Here is a 21,090-nt window from a genome sequence, read left to right on the forward strand (position 1 = left end):
CCTCTCTTCCTGCACACAAACCGGGCCTGTCCATCTGGAGGCAGACGTCTGCAGTCCAAAACAAACATGCCAATAGATGCTGGTGTGTGTGTGTATACGTGTGTGTGTGTGTGTGTGTGTTGACAGGCCATGCCAGTGATTAAATATGCATAACCTAGTGAAAAATATTGAAACAGACTTTCAAGGCCCATTTGTGCACCAGGTGAAAGTATGTGAAATATCACGTACTCACCATGCAATGACATTTATATTGGAATTGATATTATATATATATTATTTATATTGCGACAAAAATATGACTAAATGTTAATTGTAGTTGAATTTCATGTGACGTGACAAAGGCCTTTTTTCTGGTATTGTGCAAACACAGCAGATTTAACCTGCGGGTCACCCAACCGATTAAGTGATTAGCATGCACACACATTAAAAGCCCGTGCTAGCTGTAATTAACTTTAGCAGCTGCTAAGATCCTAATTAACTTGAAATAACAGGCAAGTAAGACATGCATTTGACACTAAACTAGGAACAACATCACAGTGGGGCGTTCAGGGTCATATATTTGCATACATTTGTGTCGCTTTTGCTGCAATGGAGCACTAAAAAGAAACTTTTTCCAACACATTTCTTCCCAAAGATCACTTGTATTTATTTCAAAATTAAATAAATAAAACTAAAATAAAGCCCAACTCACTCTGTCACCAGGATCTCCAGCAGCGCCTGGGGGTCCCTGTAGGCCTGAGGGACCTGGAAGACCCTTTTGGAAAGCAACACAGGACATTAGAATACTTCATGCAGGATATTAAGACGGTGCAACATCTTTTTTTGCAGTTGTGTACTCACAGCGGGGCCGGGGGGTCCTGGTGGTCCTTCAATCAGCATGCCCTTCAAAACAAATATTGTTTCATGTCATAAACTTGAGCTAGAAAAAGATGGAGGACAAGGAAACGCATGCATGCATGCTTTGAATCTCACGGGTACACTCTGACGTTTTTCCTAAATGTATTCATGAATAAAACATGCTATTTTGTGGTTGAATTATTGGTAATAAAAAATAATATTTAAGTAAATTGTACATAGTTTTCTTTATTATGTCTTATTTTCTCCTAATATATCTACTATATTGGGTGATAGCAGTGTCGAAGTGACTATAGGGGTGTTATTTCATGTCTAGAGAGCTCTATAATGTCAAAAACAATATTTGTGAGGCTGTAAACATGTTCTTTATGTTCTAACTACCAAAATATTGCATTTATAAATAATAAATGTATAAAATATTGGTGTTTTCAAGAATCGAAATGGTTCAATGATGCAAAATAAAATTAGAAGGCGTTGAGAAAACGCATTCAGACTGCGATGGCATGTTTTATTTTACACTGGTCACTAGGTGTCAGTAATGCTACATTGGTGGGACACAGGAAGTGGTGAACAGAACAGGAAGTACAAAAGAACAATAACAAGGAATTCTACTAACTCTACTTGGGTAAGACGAGTGTAAAGGTGACTGTAGGGGTGTTATTTCATGTCTAAAGGGCTTTAATGATGTTAAAAACCGTATGTAGAAGGTAAACTGGTTTTATAAACTTTATGAAATTTTCAATTCATAAATATTTCTTTAAAATAAAATATACATGTTTAAGCAAATTGTATGTATTTTCTGTCAAAATCATTGTTTCCAAAAATATAGAAGCATTCAGATGTTTATTTCAAGTCTCAAGGGCTCCCATAATGTTGAAACCATATTTAGGGTCCTAAACTATGAAAGTATTTTATTTTTCTAAATAAGAATCCTAATTTGTGGAAATTGACTTATCACAGTAGAATCTGGAACCAATCAAGTGTGATAAAGAAGGGATTACTGTATTCCAAAATGACACCGTGGTTCATTTTCTCGGGCTTACAGGTTCAATCACCGCCGGCTCGCCTTTCTCCCCCTTCTGGCCGAGGGCCGCACCAGCACCGGCGACCTGCCATCACACAGCAAGCAAAGAGGCAACACTTTTACTCAGCCTCATCTACCGGGACTCATCCCAATGTCAGACGGAGGAAACACTTGAGGAGAAGTGAAAAGGGGTGAATGTTAGTGATCTTCAGCGAGAGTGGACCCTCCGGGCAATGCCGTCACCGCATTGGCTAATGGCGATCAAGCAGAACATCTACTGTCGTGGAGAAGTTGGCATTGATGACATGCAAACACGAGAGAGAGAGAAGACGGAGATGCATTCCATTTCTTATTTGTGCACAACATCGTGGGATTCCACTGCAGGGAATGACATGTTTGTGTGGAACCTGGGCCTGTTTTCCGTATATTCCACTTATTTTCATCCATTTAAAAAGCATATTGCATAAGGAATAATTGGGGCATAAAAAAGGAGGCTGTTTTTAGAAGAATGGATTCAAAACCAGCGTGTTTGGCCCAAATCTTCCTGCTTGGTATCCTTGTCTTGTCTTTGCTTGGTGATTTGGTACAACAAGGACACGGAATGTCTTCCTCCGAACAAATTTGAAATGTAAAATTTTCATATGGAGTAACAAAAAATTCCCTGGGGCCTCCAGAGGGTTTCAATGTCGCACCGAGGCACCTTGTCTCCACAAGTCCTCCACATGCTCACCATCTGATTCAAATAGCCTTTGGTGTCCGGGCATGTGAGTCTGCCCTTCATCGTGTCTGACACCTGACATTTTATCAGGAATTAGCAGACATTTTCTAGTGTATTGTATTAATTTAGTGAATTCTCATGTCCTTTCTTGTCTAATTTGGGGCCTTGACAGAACGGTTGTGCTTGTTGGGTACGAGGACTGACGGGTGGTTAGCCGTGGAAAGATGTGAGCAAACAAGACCAATGAGTATTCTGTTATTACAACCCCCCAAAATGAGCTGCATGTGTCCCTGTCAGGCGTCACACTCAACATGCCGATGATGGATTCCCCATGCCAAGTGGAAAAGATGTGCACTGGAAGAAAGAACGCCCCCCTCCCAAGTGCACGCATGCACACACCCCTCAGCCTCCGGGGTCAGGGTGTGGTACTTACGGCGCTCTCGGAAACGTCCGTTTCAGCAGCCACCCCGGGCCCCACTTCCTCGTCGTAGGCGGCCGGGGGTATAGAGGGGGCGGTGCCGTACTCGTCATATGCCCCGTAATCATACAACCTGTTGTCCCCCTCGCCCAAGTCATACTCCTTTAGGTCATATTCCTTCAAGTCATATGCTTCCGCACCGGGGTCCGTGCTTTCTGCCGTTTCCGGGACAACGGCGGGCTCTGGGGCAACGGGAGGGGCTTCGGTGACATAATCACCGACCGCATCCTCCTCCGCAGCCTTGGGTTGTTGCACAAGCAAAGGACGGCCAACAGAATGTTAGTTCAGCAAATTGGACTTGGAAACAAATGAAGCATGGCAACACCTCCGGTATCCCAAAAAGTCACAATTTCAGTCATCCCTCGCCACGGTGCGCCTCAACTAGGGGTGCTATGTCATCTCTAGAGGGCTCTAAGTGTTTTTGGAAGCTCGTATACAGATTTACTGTGCTCTACCAAAATATTCCATTTATAAAGAAATCCTACTTTACGGAGGTTTTTCTTGGAATCAACAAACGAGGGATTAATCTATAAGCGTTTAAATTTAATCGCTGCTCAAAATAACTCACACAAATATTAATCGCTAAAGTACACCCCAAAGTGAATGGGGTGCAAGGGGGGTTAAATTTGCTCTTGTGGCGCCCAAACTCGTCACTGGAAGTTCAACCAGGCACCTCCTGGCAAACAACTCCCCAAGGAAGACCTATAGGAAGTATTTATAAGCACTAATGGAAGTAAAAAATACAAATGGGGGTGCTCAGATCTTGATATGTAGGGTTCTATACGGAATTTGCATTGATGTATTATTTTCTCTTATGTCTACTTTATTAGTAATAGGAGTGTAAAGGTGACCATAGGGCTGTTATTTCATGCATAGAGGGCTCTAATGATGTTAAAGACCATATTTAGCAGGTTTGAATCACGGAAATTAACTTATCACGAACTGGAACTGATTAACCACAAACGAGGAACGACTGCACATTTTGGAGAAATGTAAAAGGATACGGAAGGTGTTGTCATGTCGTCTTCCAATAATCAGTCAACAGGGTGTTAATCACACACGTCCAGACAGCCTCCATGCCATTTCAGCCGTCTTTTGTCCTTGTTGCAAAAGAAGGCTGGAATGGCAAGACGTAACTCAATCAGAATTGTTGCACATAGCAAAAACTGGAAATTGCCTCACTCCCACTTGAGTTGTGGTGAGGAAAGACAATGAATATGATTACACAGGTTAGCTTGCGCTAATCCATGTCGCCCAATGACAGACGTGTGTAATCACAAGCACTTGATCAGATGCTGCGGTAGGCAAGAGTAGGCAAGGCTGTAGGGAAGCTTTGGTGCTTGTTGATCACGGTTCAATCACAACCAAGCTGGTTACGCGATGGGGGGGCGGGGCATATGTCAAAAGTACTCTACTGTCTAGTACAGCACTGCCTTGCATCAGTGTGGCCAATCAGAGGTCATACTTGGAGCTACCTCTTACTCGGGGGGGGGTCCAAAGTTGTTCCAGCAAAGGCCATATATGAAAAAATGATGCATGCAAAAGACAGAGAGATTTTTGTAATGTAGTTATGCTAAGATGTTCTAATTCTCATATTTTGACTTTATTCCTGGAATAGTACTTTTCCCCCCCAAACCTCATTTTCCTTTTTTAATTTCTTAAAATGCATTTTTCTTGAATATTTCAAGACATTATTTTTCCACCATCTTTTTTACCATCAATATTATTTTTTAGATTTCAACTGTTTTTCTCTTCATATTTTCCAGAAATTACAACTTTATTTTTAATTTCTCATGTCATAAAAAATATTTAATCCTCATAAAATGACTTTTCTCAATCTCAATTTTACCATTTCTGCTGTTTTTAAAAAAAAAATATTATTAGTTATTGTCCATTTTCTCCAAAGTTACTTCATTCTTTGTTTTGTCTCATATTACAACTTTTTTTAATTAATAGTTTAGATTATTATTATTATTAGGTTGTGTGTCATGGCCAAGTAAAAAAACAGCAGTGGACCACTATGTCCCCTGGAGCTGCACTTTGGACACCCCTGATGTAGATGGTGCATTCCAACATGTTGACCTGCATGAGCAAGGGGATCCATCCAGACAGCCCAAATAGATTTTGACAACAGAGGTAGAATCGGTCAAAATCCTTTGACTTCTAAATAGAAAGTACGTTGGTATCCCTTGAACGCTAAAAGACACATCAATTCCACTGGAAAAGCTGTGTCTTTCCATACCAGATGTGTATCCGCCTGGGCAAAATGTCCCCAAAACGTTTATGAAAAAGTGAAATACATGAGAATGAAAGAGAAAATTACCTGGCTGGGTCCATGCGTGGCAAAGGGGGACTGAGTCTGAGGAGAATCTACAGTTCCGTAGTCAATGCCTGTATTGTAATCTTCTACATTGTTTAGCTGAGTCATGTTGGGAAAAGGAAAGAAGCATAAAGCGAGGGTTAACACAAAGGTTTGACTCGGGGGTTATTTGCTCAAGGGGTGCTCTCAAGCGGACTACACAGACGCTGCTACTTCTACGTGGAGCGAGGGAGGTCCACCATCGCAGATTTTCCCTTTAAAATCTGGATGAGGTGTTTCCTTTCTCCACTTGATCCTTTACCCTAAAACCGCCTCTGGGTCGCGCCGGCGCTGTGGCTTGGTAGCCAGGCATCTGTCGCTTCTTCTTAGCGGCAAACTTTTTAGCCATAGCCGGGGTTTTTTTGGCAGCCGTGAACTTTAAGGGCTTGGCCTTAGTTTTACTGAGGGACTTTCGGGTCCTCTTCTTTTTCATGGAGACACTACGTTTCTTTCTCTGGAAGAGGGGGGGCGGCGACAGAACACAAACATGGAACATTGAGGAGTGGGAATGATTGACAGGCACAATCCATGAACGCCGCACGGCCCAAATATGACACCGCATGTGCTCCACCGTACGACGGCATCCCCGGCGCTCGCACCTACGGACATTAGCGTGGGAAGCCGGATGGCATGCACATCACGTCTAACTGGGCCACAAATCATCGATTGTTTTGGGTTTTCTAACCGCTATTCTTTCAATTTGATTGCATAATGGGCATGCCCTCTCTACGAGCGCCTGTGCGTACAGTACAAAGACAGTAACGCTCTGTTTGACTGGATGTTTGAATTTCATGACATGGTGGGTCATTGTGATATTTTGTCACATTAGCGGTGCTTTCAAGTGTTTTTAGTTGAATTGGGGTGAGGAAAAATATTGATAGTGATGTCACACAATTGTCTTAGTGCATCACTTGCATGTTTTAATTTTTTTTAAGTATGACTAAATTCTAAAAATATTATTTTCCATGTAACATTATTGTATAGAATAATTTTTACATTTATTATATACCTGCATGCGTCAAATATAAATACGCACTGGTGTAATATTGATATGTCCAATACTTTGATTATCAGGTAAACACTGTTTCAAAACAGTAATTAGTGCGGTTAGGAGAAATTAGGACACACAGGTAGCAGAAAAAAGGAGCGCTTGATTTCCTCACCTGCACATTACGGGAGCGTTTTGAGTTTTTTTTAATAATCGAATTTATTGGTATATCGTAATTCCCTCATAACGGACAACATAAACAAGTAAGAATTGAGAGTTATTGTGTTATTGGTCTTCTGATTGTCAGCCGTGACGTGAATGCTGAATGTGCGGGGACCCGCTGCCCACCGACCCCAACCCAACACACTCAACAATGCGCACGCAAACGTACCGTGAAGGCAACACAAGAGACAAAGTGCGGGAAGGACATGTTGACAACACAATTCTTGTCCTGTTTTCATTTACCTGCGGCTCTGAATACTCGTCGTCGGTGGGAACGACGTCTGTGGCTCCCTCAGCGTAATCATAGAACTGAGAGTAGTCTAACTCGTCGGTAGTGTACTACACATGGCGGGAAAGAGGGAGACAGGAAGGGGCGGGGTTAGCATGAGCGACAAGGGTGCGGAGTTAGCCGGTGATTACGCAATCACCAACATGTTAGCAATTCAGGACAAATCATTTCATTATTTGTGCAGAAGAATAATGAACACAAGTTGAGTAAATGTTTTCGGATGACAACCGCGTGGAAACATTAGTTGCTGAATCAGCAGTAAATATGGTGAGCAGATGACGGAAACGCAAAGCATAAGTCGTGTTGCTGTTGGCAACCAAACACGTCAACAGATGGCACGTTTAAGGGCTCGTAAATTGGGACGCTAGAAAACTTCAAAGTCCAAAAATGCCAGCTGCATCTTCGGCAACATTGTCATGGAACTTTCTCAGCGAAAGCTTGTAATTTGCATACTTTGGGACTTTTAAGGTCAACTCCATGACAAAGAGGACGGCTTATAGAAACCTTGAAATGCAAGTTTCACCTGCAAAATGATAATGATGCTGTACTGTGCAAAAGTATTGGGCCACCATTAGAGATGCATGCATGTAAGCACTTAGCATGCTAACATCTAAAATGAAAACACTAACAGTCATGTTAGCATTTCAGCCATTTTCATACGTACAACCATTCATAGAGAGTAAGTGCTATTATGCAGGGTTTTAGCATGTTAAATTTAGCATGTTTTATTTTCCAAGTTATATAGGAAGTGTTTCATGTTCAGTGTTGGCATGCTAACAGCCCCTATCCCTGTATTTGCTGTTTTACTGTCAAAATGTTTGCTATGAAAAGGTTTATAAAAACAGTAAAAGTGCAGGTGGCCCGGACTTTTGCACAGTTTCACTTTGAACATCACCACTAAACAACTTCCAGCAGGTTCTAACTGCACTAACATCGTATCTTCTGGACTATAAGTCACATTTCTTTTTGTTTGGCAGGTCCTGCAACTTGTAGTCAGGTGTGACTTGTTTACAAAATTGTGTTTTTTTTGCAACGCCAATATCAGGCCTTAACCATTCATTGAGTTGAGCTTGTGACGGAGTTCAGCACACAAATTGAATGATACAGAGCATTGTGTCCATAGAATTTGAAAAATTATTTCAGCTTCCGTAGCTTTAATTAGTGTAAATTGTGTAATTTTGGTGTAAATATTGCCCCGTCCCTCTGGTTTTGTCTTCTTTTGTTGTGACTTTAACGTTAGGAGCAGCTTAGAGTCCAGAAAATATGGTAAATGTTTGGATCAGTGAGTAGTTCAAATGTTAAAGTGTGCTCTCAACATGAACTCTCTGGTTAAGATAACCTAAAAATGGCAAGTCTGGTTAACTCAGCTTTGCAACGTATCCTTTAAAAATGAGAAAGACAATGAAGGAAAAGTTGGAATTTCTCTAATCTGCATCCCAAGAAGTTTACTGGCGGATATTCCTGACATTCTCTTCACTGTCAGGGTCTTCCACACCCAGTCTCCCAGCAGACACCGCATGCTCCTCTACGGGTACGCCTATTCAAGCGTGTACATGTGTGCACACATCTGGAAACACTTGGCGGCAGGTACACACCGGCAGGCTTTGACAGCTGACTGAGCTCACATGCTATGACATCACCCAGGTGTGGAATGCTGCACAGGTATGTTTAGGTGGGCTGTTTGTAGCCAACCCGACACAAGCAAACAGAATATATGCAATAATAATCCATGCTGCAACTATGCATTTAAAATGTTTTTTTCTTCAAAGTATGTACAAATATTCTTTGAACTATAGTAAAAATGTTTGTTTGAAACGTCTGATTTAAAGGTTTAAAGTCTCCAGTGACGGAATATGCATTCATGGATGTAAATCAGGGGTCTCGAACTCATGCTCAGGCTGTTTTTTATGAATACTGCGGTCATTTAAAGTCCCACAAGACATAATCCGAGACACTTGGGCTTGCTTGAGGGGGGAGACGGCTCACTCGGTGACTTAAATGGGTGCTTTCAGGGACAGATGGGACATAATCACGGTGATGACGCAAAAATGTACAACACGGAGCAGGTGAAACACACACAGGGCTACTACTACTACTACTACTATAACTATGAGCGTAACTTGAGCAACTATTTGCAAAACAAGTGCTGTATATACAAGTATATTTGTTATATTTGTTTGACTACTTGAAACTACTGCTACTACTTTTAGTGAAATACTCGAGCAGACTCCACCTCGAGCCGGCCCCCTGGTATGTTGACTTTGAGACCCCTGATGTAAATGATGGTAACGTCCACTGCAGACGAATGTACGTACATATGGAGTTATGAAACGGTTTAATATATAAATGTCAGGAACGACGAACCCTTAAATGGTATTGCAATCAAGCAACTCAACCCCTCCCACCCTCCCTGGTTGGCTGACCTCTTCCTGGGGTTGCTGGGCCTGCAGGGAATCACCGTGGGGGGTGTCACAGTCCGGGCTGTAATGTTCACAGTAGTCGTACGCCGCTTTGGAATCGGCAACAATCAGAAGTTGCTGGATGTCACCCTGCAGGGAAAAAACACTCAGTTTAGCTGATTTGACATGAATAGTTGAAAGCGTATCAAGAACGGAGACGACGAGGAAGATCTCGGGTTGCGCCTTCACGTCTTGGGTGACGTGGCATCATGTAAAATTACAGGTGACACCGCTTTAGGTGGCAGTGTAAACACAAACGGTTTGTGGGTGCGCAGAGGAATTTCAGACACTAGGAAATAGTAACTAAATAGTAAAATTTTATTTTAATTATACACTCAATTGGCATGATACCACATTACACCCAAATACAGGTGTATGTATTTACAGTTGGAGTATCTTGGGAGGCGACCTACCCCAAAGGTGAAAAAAAACCCAAACCAAAACAAAAAGGCTCCTGCATCAGCGTAGGCAGGGACTTCATGTCAAGGAGCCAAATTGGTGATTGGCAGCTAAAGATGAGAGGAGTTAAGCAGGCTACAGCTTGTCAGGAGAATGTGAGCATGTATCCCCCCCCCCCCCCCCCCCCTCCACCACCCCTGCATGAAAGTGTGATCTATGGATCCCGAGCATGCACCTCCATATAAACATCCATTTGCTAAGACTTGCAGAGCCCCTTGAAAGTCTCTTTGTGCAGCCATCCATCAACATCTTGCACCGTTTCAGTTAAACACCCAAGATTCCTCCCCATGCATGCGGCACGGGGGGGGGGTGGAATGCTATTTTAAGAGGATTTGATTTCTCTACAGATACAGCTATTACGGTATTACAGGGCATTTCTGAAATAAACCAAACTAAAGCCAAACAGCCTTCGCTTTTTTTTACCAGATTCTAAAATTGCCACAGAACTTATTTCTAATGTAAAAATTACAACTTCCCAAGTGTATGAAAAACGGATCAAATGTGCCTTGAAAGAAGCAGAACAATACATGCCGACCGGGGGCGCCAGTTAAAAATGCTGACCCCAGTTAAAGAACATCTAGATTCAAGTTTCGAGGGTAGAGTGGTGATTTGGTTAACATAATTCATTCCAGAATGTCCAACTCAAACCAAAACAAACTCTAACCAAGGCTAATTGTGGTATAGAAAATAATGAAAATACAAACCACATTTTACAAGCCAAGACAAATCACAACAAGATCGCATTTTGGATGCTAAACAAGCGGACGAACGGAAGCCAAAGCTAAATTTGACCAAAAAGTTTGGATGTTAACCAAAAAACGTGCTAACCTCGCAGACGTTAACCAAGGTACCACTGTACATGGAAGTCTCTACCACTCTAACACTGAATTGTCAGTCAGCTACAGACGGGACAGCTGTACGTTGTGTTATGTAATAAACATAACCTATTATCATAGCCTGTTTTAAAAGGCGACTGTACGTGTAAAGTGTAGAAAACGACAGACATGTAAAACTGAGAAACATTTTCTGCAAAATGAAGGGAAATCGGGAAACGTGTAACATGTAATTCCAGAGAAAAACAGGAGGGTTGCCAGGTGTGACAAATCTCCAGTGCTAAACTAGACTCATTTTGTGACATTTCGAATGGTGTAACCATATTATGTTAACATCCTTTCATTGAGCGTATTAAATGAGTATTACCATTACTGTAAACGGGCGTACTACTCACTGGAGTACAAACTCCTCCCCGGCTCATACAACCTTGAGGTGTGGGTGTGTTTGCGGAAAGTGGACAGAGAAAGAGATCAAGCTTTGCCTTGACTCAAGTTGACATGTATTACCTCATGTGTCACCCAAAGACCAACACTGAATGCTTGAACCCGGCCTAGAGTCGCTTCCAATTAGTCCACATCTGTGAGCCACCCGTTTGCACACAAATAGACCGGAGAAGCACGGCAGACAAAATCATTACAACTATTTGCAATGGAGGAACAACCAAATTTACACAGCTGGCAAATGGACTTGCTGCCTGGAACCCCTTTGCCAGCCTGGCTTTTCTTTCCAGGGAAAGATAACATTGCAGCCACGCCGTTTGGCAAAGAAGCACCCGATTGACGAGATCAAGACCAGACAAGTTTAAAAAGCGCCGACTCAGCACCAAGCTGGACTCAGAGATAGACCTACAGGAAGGAGTGCAGCTGCGACGGTAAAGGGTGTTTAGTGTCCAGGATTTGGGTTTTGTCTTCTGTGGTGGACTGCTGAGATAAAAGCCTTTGCCAACTTGGAGTCAAGCCAGAACTCCTAAAATACGCCCCTCCCGGCGACGGCGTAGTCCGCGCCACACACAAACCATCCCATGGGGCTGTGTCGCTAATGGCCGCGGTGCAAGAGGTCAATGAGGAAAGGGAGCAAACAGGGTCACCGTCAACAGCTGAGACGTGTGAATCCCATTTGCGGCTCGGTGCAAATACAGGACACCAGTTTAGGATCTACTCAGGACCAGGCATGGGAACCGGCATGGGAACTACTGCTTACAATGACAGTGGTGTACCGTCTCAGCTTGAGGAAACACCTTACAACAGGGTTCTCAAACTCAATTTAACTGGGGGCCACTGGAGCTAGAGTCTGGGCAAGACTGGGCCGCATCAGGTTTTCCAAAAAAAAAACCAAACGCATTGATTAAAAACTGAAAGTGCTTTGGTTCCGATTTTCTAGTTTCAAGTTATTTCCTTTAAACTTAAATAGCCAAAAACTTACCACTTCCACACGGATAGGGAGGATAACTATTAACAGTTATTTAACCTTTAACATGAACATTAATCAAACATAATAATTTTTTCTGGGTACATGATACCATACAGCATCCATATGAAACTTGCGCGGGCCGCACTAACATTAAACATTCATATCAAGGCAGGGAAGAGGCAGGGAAAAAGTGCTTAAGGTGTCTAGGCATGTGAGTCTTCCCTCCATTGTCTCACGAGATATTTTCTGGAGAATCAGTCTGTTCAGGTTGTATTAACTGTACCTCGGGTTGTTCTCAAAGAACTGATTGCGTCTCACGTATTTCGGATTCGGCCGCAGCCTTTTTTTAGTCAAGGAATGAATAGCTGAGACACGGTGAAACGAAACACCTATTTAGCCTCCACTAGCAAGGCAGCGAAGTCGGGAACAAGGCAGGTATGTATGCTCGTGTCTTCAGTCCGGCCGAGCAATGTCACCCTCACATGAATAGGTGGTCTCATGGCTTTGGCACGGCGGGGAGGCCTCAAGGTGGGGAGAATACACAGACTGTAGGGAGGAGACGAGGAAGCGATGGGGTGGGGGGAATGAAAGACTCCCATTCATCTGCAGCAGATTCCTGTGTGACGGTGGCCACCTCAAACCTGGAGCAGATATGGTATGAATAGACTTCTATGCAAAATGCAGGTCAGCTTCCAAAAAAAAAAACCCCAAAACGCCACTTTAAATTGGAGTCTAATATTTGAGTCACACGGTTAGAGGTACCTACAGCAGACCTGCTACCTAGGTCCTACCTAGACCTCCTGCAGCTCCACTTCAAGCCCTCATCACTGTTGCTCCCGATCCTTCTAACAAACCAAAATAGTTTCAGCGAACCGTTTTCAGTGTTTATTTTCTCATTGTAAGCACTGTATGCTTAAGACTTTTGGTATTTCCTTCCCCCTTACATCCCAGCATGCAATGGGCCCTGTGGATTTGCACAGAGAGCACAGGGACAGAGAACAGACAGGAGACCTGTTCCAAAAACCACACAGTGAAGACCCTGTTGGCCGACTTATGGCTCCTATTTTCAGACCGTCCACTTTGTCGGCCTCTTTGACTGGACGCGCTGTGCAATACAGATGTTGCCTTCAGGGACCTCTCCAAAATGTAATCAAAACTGACAAATCGGACTGTACGTATATACAGTTTATGTATATCTGCTTTGGTTGCAAACCAATCCTGCTTGGATTACCTTTGTTGAGTGGGACACGAGCAGATGGGGAACCGGCGCAAGAGCCGCTTTAGCACGACAAAATGCAACGCCTAGCATGCTGTCAATCAACCCGTGTACGGTACACATGCTAGTACATGCGTTGAACAACTTTTTCTCCTTACGATTACTTATTTTTAATGATTTATTGACTTATTTTTGCTCAACTTTCAAATTTATTCTGATGAAATGAGTTCTTTTCCTCTTGGTTTTGCTCTAAAAGTTTGACTTTATTCGAATAAAATGAAAACTTTTGTTCTCAAAGTACTTTTTTCCTAATATTTAAACTTTATTGTCACAAAATTACTGCTACTTTCCCCCCATTTTTACTGTTTTCTTTTCTTGTTCACCTGTATATTATTTGGCCGAGTGCCACAGTCTGCATGTGGGCCGCACTTTGGACACCCCCGCTGCAGCAACAGCAAGGCATACATACCAGAGATACAAACGAGTTTTAAACATGACATCCTAATAATGGCTGCTCATAAACAAACCAACCCTCCTTTATAAGTAAACACTGCCCCCCCCCCGCCCCCCCACAGCCTCTCTGTGACCTTTCCTTCCCACCAGAAATGACAGAAGGTGAGTCATTTCCAATATTTGAGCATCCCTCACCTCGATCCTTGCATGACCCGGCAGCATTTAGTAAATATATTTCCTGGTGTTTCATGCGAGCAAGAAGGTTTGTTTACAGTCTGTCGGGACGGTCCCACACCAGGAAATGTATACAGTCCATCTTAAGATGCTTGGTGAACACTTTAGGTTACTTTTGTTCCATTTATGCCATATTTAGACTGTGTTTGTATTTCATTTGCACACTTTTACACACACTTCCGCAGCATGCAAGAAAGAGAAAAAAATAGATTAGATTAGTTTAAATAAATTCAAAATCAAGAATCCTTGGCAATAATGCTTCTAGCAATATATTTTCCAAAGTTGCACATTTCTGTGGCACAAACATCAGTAGAAGAAAGTGCAGACTAAACCAAGCAGTGGAATTATAAACTGGGCTCACATCACCAGCCTTCATTGCAGATTACATATTTACAATCCGAAGGCCAAACATGGAAATAAATCATGGTTGGCAGAAAAAAAACAACATACCAATCATCTAATTTTTAAATTGATCATTTCACAACAACCAACGAATCAATTATGTCCAAAGGAGGAATCATAGAAACATAGAAAACTACACAAGTATACTATAAGTATAATTATACAACAGAGGTTTCATGATGAATGTCTTATAATTTATACTTATAATTTCATATTTAGCCAACAATGGCCGCACACGTTTTCTTCAAACAGTCCAACAGATTAAAAGTAATTTCCAAACAAGTGAAGATACGGCGGTGAGTCAGCGCTTTAGAGTTTGTGCAGCGCTTAAGTGTTTGTAATTACAAGGTAAGCGCTAACAAAAGGTCTTGGACGTTTACCAACAGCCCGCACGGGCCTTGCAAAACAGCTCAAACTAGCAAATACCGAGCAGATTATTGGCTGACAAGTGTCCAGTTCCATGTCAACTGAATACTTAGTTGTATGCCCAGGTTAGAACATCTACAGATTTGGGGCTCGCTGGTGTGCTATAGGCTCGTGGCACAGTCCAAAAATATTATTTCATAAGGAAAAAAAAAAAACAACAGCAGTGGCGTAAATGAAAAAAAAATCAGTAAAAAGTAAAAGTAAGGCAAAAATTTATAACTTTAGAAAAATAATGTGTGGCACACAGCTGCAGATATCCGCTGGAGAAGAGTGTGCCATACAGAGATGAATGAATTTAAAAAAATTGGGTCATCACTTGCCATTGAGGGGTGACGATGGGTGCCACAGTCAAACCAGTTGCGGACCAGTACCCCGACCCCTCTATCTATGTATGGTTCATATCAAGTCCACATTTATGCTAACAGTTAGCATACAGCATACAGGAGAAAACTTGCAGCAATAGCACTTCTATCAGTTCAATGAGAAATATTACCTGGAAAAACTCCTCATCGAGGATCCTGGTGCCAAAGACGGTAATGCCATTGGTGCTGATGGAGGTCTGGTCACTTCTGAGGAGAGGCTTGGTGATCTTCTTCTTGCAGTCAACGATGACGGTGACCGTCTTTTTCTCCACGCTAATGGCCACACGATGCCACCTGGTCAGACCATTAAAAGTTAGTACGGGTTGAGGGAAAATCTGCTGGTTCCTGGAGAAAATGGGAGTGATCCATAATGAGGCAAAAGCTACGTAGCCCGGATGCACAATGCTATTTGAATCAGGTGATGAGCATGTGGAGGACTTATTTTGGACTTTCGCCTCAAGCAGATAATCATAAAGTTATTGTGAATTGTATCCATCTACCCATCTTCTACTGCTTATGTGAGGTCGGGTCAGTTGAGAGACATGGTCTCTCCGTGTCCTGGGTGATGCCCGAGCCACCTCATTTAGCTCCTCTCAGTACAGAGGAGCAGCGGTTCTCCTCTCCTCCCCTGACACCTCCTTCCATTGGGGAACATTTACCAGTACGTTGAAGAGCGATTGCATACCAGGCAGCAGCGGACCACATTCTTGCCCCCACACTTTGGCCCTGTTTAACACGGGATTACACTCATTAAACTCCAAACTTAATCCTCCTTCTGGGTTACTCGGCATGACAGACGTGGTGAACATTGTGGAAAGTGTGTGTCAGGATCCAGGAAGGCTGGCCTCGCCAGAGGAGGAGGCACACAGTCAAAACATTGTTCCGAGGTGGAAGATGAGACTTGGCACAGCTGAAGGCTCAAGCCGGGCTATACAAGGCATGAATCCCAGGTACAGATCCATGTTGGATCACTTGAATTCATTTCCTCAAATCTTTCTTTTCCAACGCCACCCATACGTGCACATTCCCGCAACGGCGCTTTGGGGCAAATAAACGTGCAACACTGCACTCTTTAGGCTTAGCCGGGCAGCCGGAAGGATTACCTGTCACATTATATGGCCGGGAAGTAATGGCTGACTTCAGCTGGTCCGAACCAAGCCTGACAAACTTTTACATCATATGAACTTAAAGTTCCCTTACTACGTATATACTACAGTGGGAACTCAAAATGTCGTGTTGCTGCTGGATGTTCAACGTATCCAAGTGGTACTTTAAGGTTCATTTCTTTTTTTCTTGATTTTTGTTCTTTGCAGTGATCATTTCACTGATGACTGCTTCCAAGTTTACAAAAGCACAACCCACATTATGGTTATGATATCAATAAAGTACATTTTGCCCAACAGAGGACCAGTAACGTCATGGCAGTGGTCAGACTTAAGCATAAAGTGGCCGCAAAATGGAACTATTCAGGATGCTTTTTTGGACTGATGATACCATAATAGGATGTATGCATGGGTGCCATACCATAATAGGATGTATGCATGGGTGCCATACCATAATAGGATGTATGCATGGGTGTCTGTGTCCTTGTTTCCAAAAGTCTGACTTTAGTGTCATTTGACTGAAAATGTCACTTTCCAACTCAAACAAAGTAAGGAAAGTTTCAACAATAAAATTCTGCAAAGGACTGACTGCAACTTATAAGAACACAAAATACACAAAACCACAAAATATAAGAACAACACCACTGGCTAGCGTATGCTAACAATAGCGGTTTAAAAGCATAACTTATACCAAAATAATAGTTATGGTTAGACCTACACTATTTTGCATACTCGAAGCAGGAATAGGGCGGGATATAATGCTTGTGGTACATTTGAATGTTGGCACCCTCTCTGCAACTGGGGAATTCCCTGGATTTTGGGGGTTCAGGACCCCCCCCCAAAAAAGAGGTAAATTCTACAGTAACATGGCCAAAAACTGATTCTCAAAACTACATTTAAATGTTGGTGCCCTCTCTGCAGCTGGGGAACTCCCTGGATTTTGGGGGTTCAGGACCCCCCCCCAAAAAAAAGAGGTCAATTCGATATCTACAGTAACATGGCCGAAAACAGATTCTCAAAACCACATTTGAATGTTTTCGCCCTCTCGGCAGCTGGGGAACCCCCTGGATTTTGGGGGTTCAGGACCCCCGCCCCCCAAAAAAAGAGGTAAATTCTACAGTAACATGGCCAAAAACTGATTCTCAAAACTACATTTAAATGTTGGTGCCCTCTCTGCAGCTGGGGAACTCCCTGGATTTTGGGGGTTCAGGACCCCCCCCCAAAAAAGAGGTAAATTCTACAGTAACATGGCCAAAAACTGATTCTCAAAACTACATTTAAATGTTGGTGCCCTCTCTGCAGCTGGGGAACTCCCTGGATTTTGGGGGTTCAGGACCCCCCCCCAAAAAAGAGGTCAATTCGATATCTACAGTAACATGGCCGAAAACAGATTCTCAAAACTACATTTGAATGTTTTCACCCTCTCGGCAGCTGGGGAACCCCCTGGATTTTGGGGGTTCAGGACCCCCACCCCCCCAAAAAAGAGGTACATTCTATATCTACAGTAACATGGCCAAAAACCGATTCTCAAAACTAGATTAATTTCTCAGCAGTCTCCCTGTTTATTTATTCTCCCTTATCCCTGCACAAGGGTTCATGTCAGCTCAGGCAAAGCCTTTTGTGAGAACTTGGATTTCTGAACCCGGGAGCAGATAATCAGTTTTATGCTAAAAGGTTAGCAGCGCCGTTCCTGGTTGGGTGAGGTAATCCAAGGGGGTAAAAAAGGGAAGTTTAGCATGGCCTCCTCCAACCCTCCCTCTAAAATAACAGGCGGCGAGTTCATGGATGAGGTCAGGTTGCCCACTGTAGTCCCTGCTGCGCCCCAGTAATCCAGTGTCTCACTGTCTCTCGCCTGTCTGTGCCCAAAGACCCCCGACGGGACGGATAATCCAGTGATAGGCACCTATGGCGCAACAATGGGGAGATCTACATTGTCTTTTTTGTCCAAAAAAAAACTAAACTAGAATTTCATGTTTAGCGTCCCCCGTGGTTAGAGTGTTTTTTATTTTACAACAAAAAGTACTTCATTTTTCCCAGCTGTCTTTGGGCGAGAGGCGGGGCACATATAGACAAACAACCATTCACACTCACATTCATACCTATGGACAATTTGGAGTCGCTAATTAACCTAGCATGTTTTTGGAATGTGGGAGGAAACCGGAGTACCCGGAGAAAACCCACGCATGCACATGGGAGAACATGCAAACTCCACACAGAGATGGCCGAGGGTGGAATTGAACCCAGGTCTCCTAGCTGTGAGGTCTGCGCGCTAACCACACGACCGCTGTGCAGCCCCTCTATGATTATTTCCTGTTTTATTGTCAAAATTGTCACTATTTTAGTGGTGAACCAAGACTGTTGCACCATATCAAAAAGATAAATATTGTTCAGAAAAACAGTCACAGACCCCCACAAAGTGGACCCTGATGAAAGGCTTGAACAGCACTGGCGTCCCCTGGAGTGTTTTGGTTGGGTGCATGCCTTCACTGAGCACTTTGCAGCAGTTAGACAAAGACAATAAGGGTCATAAGAAAAAAAAAGGGTCGGACTGTGTTCAGTGAGCAGCTATGTCATGTGTACATATTTTTGGCCAAGAACCCCATCCCGTATTTGAAGTTGGCTGAGCTTTGATAGAATGAATTATTATGAACATACAGTATAGTGTAACTTTCGATGTTTCTGGCAACGGTACAGTTCAGGGACTCTGATGAAACCTGTCTCGAATGTGCAATTACATTCCCCCTTTAGCATTTAATTGTAATATCGGTATGTGTTCAACCACTCCCTGCATGTCTTCCCCCTGAGCTTTCGGTCTTGTCACTCCCGGTGTGTTTTCGTATATGTTGATGGAAAACGAGTCGGATCGGACGTACTTTCCGTCTGCAAGGTTGAGTGTACGGAAGAGAGGGTAGTCCTCCGGGGCGGGCTTGCCGGTCTGGTCCTCGTACAGGAAAACAGGCGAGCGTCCCACTTCAATCCCAAGCTGCTGGACCCCCTGTTCGTTGTAAATGGACAGCAGGAAGGACTGGAGGCCAGACTTGGGGCGCACTGTAGTCAGGATGGAGAAGTCCTCGGGGAAAACACCTTCTGTTTTGAAAAAAAGTTTTCAGACAATTAATTCCTGTGTCTGCACCTTTTATCCAGATTCTCACATTTTGGGCCAAATATGTGAGAACAAGTTGAAATATTGAATGTTGCATGATATCACACTTCCATATATGCTACACGAGGCTGTAGAAATACCATAAATGCGCCAATCAATTTGATCTAATCTCACCAATCTAATTGGCTGCAGCAGCAGTCAATCTAGTCTTCTCAGTGAAGCAAGCAGTACCAGCAGATAAGGTCAAGCAACCTGTCAGTACAAAGTTCGAGCAATAGTGCTATTCTATTGTTTAGTTGGACAAATCTAAAATTAGTCAAAAACATATCTGTGGCTGTGGGCAACCTCTTGATGTATATTTTTGTTTTGTTTATGCAAGGTATCTAGCAGTTATTTATCTCTACATGTGTTTTAAAGCAGTGGCTTGTGTGCCAAATTGCAGAAACCTCACTTCTCAGATACAGAATCTTATTTTTAAAGGGCCGGCAACACAAAATGAGCTGCAGTGGTGAGACACTGTTTGTCTTTCTCCAGCAGATACTGCAGTTGTGTGCCGCATGGATGGTGTGTTTTTTTTTGTCACTCGGGCTTCGAAAAGTCACCTTACATTACATAATTTTTTTGCAAAGACCTGCAACTCACTAAAAACGGCCCACCACTTGGGAATGGATGCTATGAAACGTTGGTCGCCCTGCTCTGCTGTTAGCATGAAACTCATGCTAATAAATGCAAAACACCAACTGCATATTCCGATGGTCCTTTCCTAGAGGTTGTCTTACCAGGGAATAGCTGCGTGGTGGGGGCGCTGATCTGGACCTGCTTGCCAACTCTGTAAGCAGCGTCCGGCTTCGATGCTCTTCGGTGTGTGCAAAATCCAGACGTCTTTGTCACTCCTTCAGGGTAATTTGGAAAATCTAAAACTTTCAGCACATCCACTGGCTGTGCTGTGAAGAAGAAGAAAAGTCAGTTAGGTCTCGTTAGGACGCGGAGGTGGTGGTACCATCGTGAAACGGGATGCTTGCTAACTAATGTAAGACTGATATCACCAAATGTTCATCAGTTTGTACTGTCAGATTTGTACGATATTACGCATAACAACAATTTGTTTCCCTGTACTGTAAGAGTATAAAAAAACTTCCTTTTGGAGCCTAAGAAACTTGACTATCCTCTTCCCGTCTCTGCTTGTCGCTGTCACTTCTTTGTTCATATTTTTGGGTATGGAACAGACAAATTGCCAAACTTTTGTGTGTAGAAATGAGGGATGCATCCGGGTAAAGAGAACAACGAGATGAGTGACCTTCGCTTGACCTATCCGGACCTATTTGAATTGGAGTTGACTCCCTCTGCTATTGTGCTTTACATGGGTCCCAGGGGGGCATGGCGGTGCCACACAGGCTCCTTTCTGCACTGGTGGAAGAGAAAGGAAGACGCCATTGTACCATGTTTCGAACACAGGACCTTCGGAGTGGGAGTCGAGAGCGCTGACCCTTGGGCCATGTGTACCAAAGTACAGTAGTACTTGAGTTTTTATTTCTTACCGTGCTTTCATATCCAACACCGTGGTGCATTAGACCATCCACTACTCGCCCCGGCTAATTTGTCCAGCTTCTTCTTGCGGATCCTGAGGTGTTCCCAGGCCAGTTGAGGGACAGTCTTTCCAACATGTCTTGGGTCTTTCCCATGATCTTGTCCTTTC

General features: G+C 43.2%; 1 protein-coding gene across 3 annotated transcripts in view; it reads right to left on the reverse strand.

Annotated features, from left to right (window-relative positions):
- col11a1a (collagen, type XI, alpha 1a) overlaps positions 1-21,090 on the reverse strand; it is a 53,876-nt gene that overhangs the window by 24,388 nt on the left and 8,398 nt on the right. Inside the window, exons 3-12 of one of the 3 annotated variants that reach the window (XM_078790559.1) lie at positions 20,174-20,338; positions 19,165-19,378; positions 15,320-15,482; positions 9,357-9,482; positions 5,697-5,888; positions 5,399-5,494; positions 3,031-3,315; positions 1,899-1,964; positions 841-882; positions 692-754 (exon numbers count right to left, since the gene is read on the reverse strand). In XM_078790559.1, the coding sequence (XP_078646685.1) occupies positions 692-754; positions 841-882; positions 1,899-1,964; positions 3,031-3,315; positions 5,399-5,494; positions 5,697-5,888; positions 9,357-9,482; positions 15,320-15,482; positions 19,165-19,378; positions 20,174-20,338 (1,412 nt within the window). Of the gene's footprint in view, positions 1-691; positions 755-840; positions 883-1,898; positions 1,965-3,030; positions 3,316-5,398; positions 5,495-5,696; positions 5,889-6,887; positions 6,984-9,356; positions 9,483-15,319; positions 15,483-19,164; positions 19,379-20,173; positions 20,339-21,090 lie in introns of all 3 variants that reach the window. The other 2 variants (XM_058060306.2, XM_058060307.2) reach the window with 2 other exon arrangements.

Source organism: Doryrhamphus excisus, linkage group LG5 (assembly GCF_037039965.1).
Source record: "Doryrhamphus excisus strain RoL-2023G ecotype Guam linkage group LG5, RoL_Dexc_Guam_v1.1, whole genome shotgun sequence".
NCBI classification, from domain to species: Eukaryota; Metazoa; Chordata; class Actinopteri; order Syngnathiformes; family Syngnathidae; genus Doryrhamphus; species Doryrhamphus excisus.